This window comes from Peromyscus eremicus, chromosome 14, assembly GCF_949786415.1.
Source record: "Peromyscus eremicus chromosome 14, PerEre_H2_v1, whole genome shotgun sequence".
NCBI classification, from domain to species: domain Eukaryota; kingdom Metazoa; phylum Chordata; class Mammalia; order Rodentia; family Cricetidae; genus Peromyscus; species Peromyscus eremicus.
In genome coordinates, this window is record NC_081430.1 from 78475866 (window position 1) to 78484649 (window position 8784).

An 8784-nucleotide genomic window follows, 5' to 3' on the forward strand; every position below is an offset into this window, starting at 1 on the left:
TGCCGGGTAGAGGCACTTGCTGCCAAACCTAATGACCTGCCTTCAGTCTTCAGGACTCACATGGTGGGAGGAGAGAAGTGACTCCCAAAGTTGTCCTCTGACCTCCACATGCACAGTGTGTGTGTGCCTCTCCCCCAAACACATAAGTAATAATGATGTATTTAAGGGGATATAATTTCATCCCTTGCTTGAGAATGCTGTGAGCATGAATAACAGGAAGACCTCATACTTACCAGGAGAAATGCTTCAGATTTCTTGTTCATTTAGTGTTTCTGGCCCCACACCGACTCCACTGTGTACTAGTGAGTCTCCTGTGTGACTGACACCTCCTGAGGAGGATAAGTAGTGAGTGCTTTTGAGTGGAAGAGCGATCCCTGGAGCATGGCACCTTAAGAATGAGAAGAGTCAGTTGAAGGAAGCATTGCATGTGAGCCAGGAATCAACCTACATGGCCCCCTTTGCTTCATCTTGAACTTTCACAATTTTATTTACTGTTTAATTCACTTGGCACTTTATTGGTGCTCTGTTTCTGTTTTCACTCACAGCAGAGCTCTGTGAACAACTCCCACATCACTCGCCAGTCCAGAAGTGTAAAAGCTAGAGCATTAACAGTTCATTTGTAGCTCGGCTTCCTAGCCAGTGCCTAGTGAGGACTGACTGGTTTCCTGCCTGTTTTTCCATAGGTAGTGTGTTTGATTCCAGTGTTGAAAATAGTTTGAATCACTCAGAAGAGAGTTTGGGAAGGTCTTGGGTAGCTTGACCAACAGCTTTCAGTATGAGATTCCTTTTCCCTGCAGGAAATCACCTCTCTATGATAACTGCTTTCTCCAAGCCCCTGATGGACAGCCCCTGTGCACCTGTGACCGGAGGAAAGCCCAGTGGTACCTGGACAAAGGCATTGGAGGTGTGAGACTCATCTGCCATATTCACCTATAATTAGGGTCTTGATGTGAGTGGGGTGTGGAAAAGAGTGAATGGAGGAGGGCAAAGAGACCTTGAGATGTGTGGGACTAGGTAGTCATAACCCAGAGTTCTCTGCAAGAACACTACAAATATAGTTAAAGAGTGCTTCCTGGTAGCAGAGGTGGGAGCAGCCCAGCACTCATGTGTTTTCTTTTTCCCAAGAGCTGGTGAGTAAAGAACCTTTTGTGGTCAGGCTACAGTTTGAACCTGCAGGAAGACCTGAATCCCCAGGAGATTATTACTTGATGGTCAAGGAGAACCTGTGTGTTGTATGTGGCAAGACAGATACCTACATCCGGTGAGTATAGTGTTAGACTAAGCTTTCTCCTGTGGAAATTGCCTGTGTAGTCTCATGTTGAGCCCTCAGATGCCTTGGTTAAGTTTGTGCACATGGCAGAGTGCCTTAGGGTTTCTATTGCTGTGAAGAGACACTATGACCAAGGCAACTCTTAGAAAAGAAAACATTAAATTGGAGTGACTTACATTTTCAGAGGTTAGTACCTTATTATCATGGTTGCTATATGGTGCTGGAGAAGTAGCCGAATGTCCTAAATCTTGACTTGCAAGCAACAGGAAATGAACTGTCTCACTGGGTATAGCTTGAATGTAGAATACCTCAAAGCCCACCCCTATAGTGACATACTTCCTCCAACAAGGTTACATCTATTCCAACAAGTCCACACCTCCCATTAGTGCCACTTCCTTTGAGGGCCATTTTTTTTTTTCAAACCACCACACAGAGAGACCTCGCTCTACAAACGTCACAGCTTTCCTAACAGCTTCAGCATTCTGCCTGGCCATCTCTAATGGCCTCTGTCCCCCTTGAGGGAGACCATGAAGCTATACCCCTGTATCCGTCCCTGAAGCTCTCAAGCTTTCTGAGTCTTAGTATTGTGTATAGAGTTTCCCAAGGCTGTTCTTTCACATTAAGGTTCCCACAGTGAACATGAGGCTGACCACTGGGCTTGAGTACCTGTGCTTGGACTTGCTCCATGGCCCCTGTGCAGTAATTCTCTTCTTTTTCTTCCTTCCCAACTTCCCTCCCTCCTTGCTTCCCCATTCCCCCTCTTCTTCCCACCATTCCTGGTGTGTTTTGTTGTTGTTATTTTCTTCTTTTTTAAAATCTTAATTTCTTTCAGACATGACTTTTCTCATTGAGACAGAATATTTCTTTCTCCTTTCTCTTCTTTTCTTTCTTTTTTTTCTAAGACACAATTTCTCTGTGTAGCCTTGGCTATCCCAGAACTTCCTCTGTAGACCAGGCTGGCCTTGAACTCAGAGATCCACCTACCTCTGCCTCCTGAGACAGAATATTTCTATGTAGCCTTGAATGTGGTTATCCTCCTGACTTAGCCTTCCAAGTGCTGGAGTTACAGGCATGTGCCACCATGCTACTCTTTAATAATTCCCTTTCCTCATTTCTTTCTCCGTGAAGTGGAACAACTGTTCACTGAGAGGTTTTCCTGAGAACTTAGTTCTACTTAGAGAATGGTGACAGCCTTGGTGAGCCAGGAGGTTGTGTCAGAGTGAGGGAGTCCTCAGATAAAGGTTGACTCAGCCTGCCGGACTTTTTGAGAGTTCCTGCGAGGTATGACAAGCCCTTACAATACCATTTCATTTCTCTGAGACTCTCCTTTCTAGGAACACAGTGGTTGTTACTAGCCTCTGCCATTGGAGCCTGAGAGCAGGGAGGCTGTGGTTATTTTACGGAGAGAGGACCCTAGAAGCACAGGTAGATGAGGCAGGCAGAGGGGCCGGAGAGTGACTCGGGTAGTGTTGCCTTCATGTGGCCTCCATTGAGTTGTGCTGCCCAAGCCTTCCCAGTCATGTTCAGGCCCAGGTTAGACTCCGAGTAGCTCACTGCAGGCTCTATATGTGCTCTGTATCAGAAGCTAATGAGCACTGCTTTTGGGGTGGGCTCCTTCCAGGAAAAATATCATTCCACACGAGTACCGCAAGCATTTCCCCATTGAGATGAAGGACCACAACTCCCATGATGTGCTGTTGCTCTGCACCTCCTGCCATGCCATCTCCAACTACTATGACAACCATCTGAAGCAGCAGCTGGCCAAGGAGTTCCAGGCTCCCATTGGCTCAGAGGAGGGCTTACGCCTGCTGGAAGATCTAGAGCGTAGGCAAGTGCGTTCTGGAGCCAGAGCCCTGCTCAACGCCGAGAGCCTGCCTGCCCATCGGAGAGAAGAGCTGCTGCATGCACTCAGGGAGTTTTATAACACAGATATTGTTACGGAGGAGATGCTTCGAGAGGCCGCCAGCCTGGAGACCAGGTACAGCTTACTGTTCTAGTCAGAGAAAGGATAGGGCATGACCCAGTGACGGCAGCCTTCACTGTGGCATGAAAATGCTTGTCACAATCCCAGTGCTTATTAATCTAGTACTCTTTGTATAAGATACCATGGGGTCGACTCAAACAGTCTGAGAATGTTGTTTTCATAAGAGACGGTGAGATGGCTCAGCTGGTTAAGGTGCTTGCTGCCATGTAGATGAGATTCTAAATGGTCTTAGTAAATAAGAAACACGGAGCCAAAATTTTGAGGTAAAGCCTGAGAGATCAGAGCAAGAGCCACGACTCTCTTTAGCTTACCACTCACTGCTGTTGCTTCCCCAGAGAGAGAGACCTTCTTCCTATGTCCTCATCACTACCTGTCTATACAGACCTCCAGACTCTATGGTTGGTACTGGGATTAAAGGCGTGTGTCACTATCCTTGGCTGTGTCCTTGAACACACAGAGACTCTGCCTGCCATGTGATTAGATTAAGGGCTTGTGCTACCACTGCCAGACTTCTGCTTAATGGCTATGATCTCCAGGCAACTTTATTATTAACATATAAATAAAATCACATTTCAGCACAAATAAAATATTACCATACTGGCAAGCCTGACAGCTTTGCTCAGATCCCTAGGACCTGCATGGTAGATTGAGAGAATGCAAAATAATTCTCAAAAGTTGTCCTCTGACCTCCACACATGTTCTATGGCACACACACACACACACACACACACACACACACACACACACACACACCTAAATAAGATGTGATTTTTTTTTATTCCTTTTTTTTTTTTTTTTTTGGTTTTTCGAGACAGGGTTTCTCTGTGTAGCTTTGCGCCTTTCCTGGAACTCACTTGGTAGTCCAGGCTGGCCTCGAACTCACAGAGATCCGCCTGGCTCTGCCTCCCGAGTGCTGGGATTAAAGGCGTGCGCCACCACCGCCCGGCGATTTTTTTTTAAATGAGAGATTTGCCAATTGTGAGGTATCAGTTGTTGGGTGTAGTTAGGTCTCATGTATTCTTCTATAGAGGTAAATCTTAAAATCAGCACATAAGATGAATGTAATAGCCAATTAATACCCTGAAATCTCTGAATTACCATGAAGTAGATTATGGCCTACTCACTATGGCCTCGAACTCACAGAGATTCTCCTTCCTTTGCCTCCGAAGTTCTGGGATTAAAGGTGTGCACTGCCATGCCTGGCTGACCATAGACCTTTTTAATAAGCAGGTCCCTGAGTTAGATGATAGATTGAGACTGAGAACAAGTTGTTTGGAGACAGATTGAAAATGTATGGGGCTGGGCATGCTGGCACTCCAGAGTCAGAAGCAGGTAGATCTGTGTGAGTTCAAGGCCAGCCTGGTTTACATATCAAGCTCCAGGACAGCCAGGTCTGCATAGAGACACCCTGTCTCAAAAAACAAACAAGATAGAAAAAAGAAGTGGAAAGCTGATGAGGAAAATAATAAAACCCCTGCAAATATTGGGGGAGCCCAAAGTTGCTCATCTGGTGGGGGCTTGGATGGAGGACTGGGAATATAGATATTGAGGGGAAAGAAGCTTGAGAGCAAGGTGCCCTTTTGAGAAAGGTGGCCTTTACCCCTTGGAGGAGGTGGAGGAAAGCTTTGTTCACATAGTATTAGCAGTTTTTATGCTTTCCTGTCTAGCTGTGGGCTAGGCAGGGGTTCATTTTCTGCAGTACATCATTTGCACAGCAGAGCAGCCATAGGAACATCTCACTGTGACTGAAACACTCCCTGCCAATGTGGCCTGACTTTTTTTTTTTTTTTTTTTTTTTTTTTTTTTTTTTTTTTGGTGAGGAAGAAGGCACTAAAGACGTGGACCACCTCGAGTTTTACACCCAGGGTTGGCAGTGTTCTGGGAAGCCAGACTATGTGGGCTGATTTCACAGCCTTATTTTAATATTGAGTATGGTTTAGCATAAGTAATTAATGGCTTACAGAGAAGTAAGCTGTTTTCTGAGTAGCTTTGGTCCAACAAATACAAGATCAACATTCCTCACCCATCACCAGCCAGGCAGTAGGTTTCCCTCAAGGGCTGATTGTATGTGGTCTTCCTGTCAGTGTGACTCAAAACTCCAAGAGCCTTCAGTGTGAGCCTTATATATGCTAAATATTAAGATGTGAGGAAAAAGATATTTTGAAAACATTAAAGCAATGTGTCTTTGGGGGTCTGTCTCTTATCTGCCCGTGAGACTGCCCTGTGCTTTTTTAGCTCAGACCTTCTGCAACTTCATGTTTTGGCAGGATATACAATGAGAGCTATATCCCTCATGGGCTGAAGGTGGTGCAGCGTCACACCGAGGGTGGGCTGCGCTCCCTCATGCAGCTGGAGAGCCGCTGGCGTCAGCACTTCCTGGACTCCATGCAGCCTAAGCACCTGCCCCAGCAGTGGTCAGTGGACCACAACCATCAGAAGCTGCTCCGAAAGTATGGCGACGACCTTCCCATCAAGCTGTCGTGATTGCTGCTTCCTGCAGGTCAGGACAGGCAGGAAGCTGCAGCCAAGGTCAAAATTACCTCCTACTGTTGAATGTCATTGGGGGAAGCCCAGATGACTGGCTCAGAATGCTAAGCTATACTAACCCCAGGTACTTCTGATGGAGCAAGGCTGTTTTAAGGGGAGCCTATGTTTGGAATTTTAATTGAAGAGTCTATTCTTTCTCCTTTCTCTCCCGTTTTTGTGTGCAAGGAGAGCTCGGTCTTTATTCTCTCACTCTCTGCCTTTCCCGTTAAGAGGGAAAGTGAAGACTTCTCTCTGGAGTGACTTGGCAGGCCCTGGGAAAATGTCTGATTCTCTCCCCTTTCCACTGCGTTGCTTTCTCTGGGGCAGGGAGAAAACTTTCTTCTGGAGTTGAAATGACCCAGAGTCAGATTCATATTCCCAGTTCAACCTCATGACTTAATCTTTCTTGCTCTCCATATTTATTTGTTTGGGGTCCATCCCAACTGGTACTTGGATTTATCTTACATGCTTGAAAATGTCCCCACTTGTGCATATGGGACCAAAGCCCCGCTTGCTGCCCCGTGGTCTTCCCTCTCACAGGGAGTCCTTTTCTGGGAAGGAGTTTTCAGCTGGGTGGGGCCAGCAAGTAGACACTGTTTCCTAGGAGAGCTCTTCTGCATTGCTCAGCCTCTCCTCCGCTGGCTGTCTACTTGTTGGTACCTCCTGTCCTGCTTCTGAGGATCCTCACTTCTCAGAGTCAGTGCCCAGTCCCTTCAGTGTTCATGTTCTACTGCATTTGAAATACTGACCTCTCCATAGCACTTAATCCCCTCCCAGAGCCATCTGGCCAGGTCACAGGGTGAGGACTTCACCTCCCCTGGAGCCTGGGACACCGAGATTAACTGATACATTTGAAGTTTAAAAGGGTAACATCTTTCAAAATGTTAGACTACTACTTTGAGTATGAAATCAATTTATTAGCAATTAGTATTTTTTCTAAACTATTAGGAAAACTTTCTTATTTTATAAGATCTTAACAAGCTTGAAAAAAATTTTATGGCCAGAATCCAACAAGAGTTCTATTTTGGAATTGTACCCAAGTTGGTTATAACTGATCTGACATTGATAAATAAAATGACCTCAAAGCACAAGGCTTGCTGATTGTGAATGGGAAACTCTTCTTCTGACGTCATAAGTCAGCAAGTGTTCTTGGGGGAGTTGCACTTGCTGGGCAGGGTCCCTGCCTCATTACAATCGTATGATGCTTCCACGTGGATGTACCACACACACTGTACCACAAGCCCTTGGGCTGGCTTTGCAGTCCACAAATGTGTGTGCTGCACTCTGGCCCCTCTGCCCTACATTCCCACTTCTCCTCTCACAGACATTCTGGGATCAAGACTAGACATCTTAAAAACGACTAGTACCAGCTCCTCTGGGATCTGTGATTAATACAGTGGATTATCACAATGCCCACCTCCTGGCTGGGGGAACTCAGAACGGTTTTGAAAAGCCCAGAGATAAAACAGGAAGACAGCTTGCTTCTTGGTCATGGCACTTGCCAGGCTTCCCACAAGATGGCACTAGTGCATAGATTTGTTTTTATATCCATTCTTGAGAAATAAGCAACTTTTATGCGTGGTCACTGAATGTAACTTGTGATCTGTGTTTCCAAATATTTGTAGCGAATTTTGAGTCACTTCCATAGCTTTATAAGAGCAGGCTCTCCAGTGGGCTCCCCTGCGAGGCCCAGTGTAAGAGCACCAGCGGTACATAGAGGAGAAAGCCAGTGAGCGGCACACAGGTCCTTTCCCATCCCAGAGGAGTGTTGCCTTCTAGATTGGAATCTATATTCTGAGGCCGCCGTGAAATTTGGAGCCTTTTCCTAAGAGTGAAAGTTGTCATCTTTTTTTAAATTTTTAAGACAAGGTTTCTTTGTTTAGTCCTGGCTGTCCTGGAACTCCCTCTGAAGACCAGGCTGGCCTCCAACACAGAGATCCACCTGCCTCTGCCTCCCGAGTGCTGGGAGCCGTCACTGCCCAGTGAAAGTTGCCATCTTAAATGAGAAATTTCAGGGTGCAGGTGGCTCTTTTCTGTAGTCTCTGTATGCAGGAGGAAGAAGCAGAAGGAGGTTGAATTCAAGGCTAGCTTGGATTACTCGATGAGTACGTACTCATTAGAGAAGAGCCTAAAGAAAGAATAACAATCAAGGGTGGAGAGATGGCTGAGAGGTAAGAGCACTGGCTGTTCTTCCAGAGGTCCTGAGTTCAATTCCCAGCACCCACATGGTGGCTCACAACCATCTGTAATGAGATCTGGTGCCCTCTTCTGGCATGCAGGCAGAACACTGTATACATAATAAATAAATTTTTTAAAAAAAGAATTAACAATCATCCATCTTCCTTCTGTCTAGAGCAGAGCTAAGCTTTGGTGATATGGTTAAGAATTTTCATCCAGATATAGTGGTGCACACCTTTAATCCCAGCACTGGGAGACAGAGGCAGGTGGATCTGAGTTCAAGGCCAGCCTGGTCTACATAGTGAGTTCCAGGACAACCAGAGCTATATCAAGAGACTCTGTCTCAAAAGAAAAAAAAAATGAAATTTTCACTATTTCAAAATACATATTATCACTGGGTGATGGTGGCTCACGCCTTTAATCCCAGCACTTGGGAGGTAGAGGCAGGTGGATCTCTGTGAGTTCAAGGCCAGCCTGGTCTACAGAGTGAGTTCTAGGACAGCCAGGGCTACACAGAGAAACCCTGTCTTGAAAAAACCAACCCTCCCAAAACAACAACAACAAAGTATATAATATTTAACAGAATGTGTGAGTGTGTGTGTGTGTGTGTATGCATCCTAATTTTTTCCCCATTCACTGACATGGCATCACAAGTAATTTACTCTATCTTTGAAAATAAAGTTCTACCCAAGTGTGCTGACTCATGCCTGTAACACCAGCCCTTAAAGTGGAGGCAGGAAGATCAGAAGTTTAGGGTTATCTTCAGCTACATAGTGAATTTAAGGCCAGCCTGAGCTACATGTGCCCTTGTCTCAGAACAGAACAC

General features: G+C 45.8%; 1 protein-coding gene across 1 annotated transcript in view; it reads left to right on the forward strand.

Annotated features, from left to right (window-relative positions):
• Exd2 (exonuclease 3'-5' domain containing 2) overlaps positions 1 to 6871 on the forward strand; it is a 31835-nt gene extending 24964 nt beyond the window's left edge. The window contains exons 6-9 of the mRNA XM_059279534.1: positions 798 to 904; positions 1126 to 1261; positions 2892 to 3248; positions 5522 to 6871. Coding sequence (XP_059135517.1) covers positions 798 to 904; positions 1126 to 1261; positions 2892 to 3248; positions 5522 to 5738 — 817 coding nt within the window. The 3' untranslated portion in view covers positions 5739 to 6871. The remainder of the gene's footprint in view (positions 1 to 797; positions 905 to 1125; positions 1262 to 2891; positions 3249 to 5521) is intronic.
• Positions 6872 to 8784: the final 1913 nt, after the last annotated feature.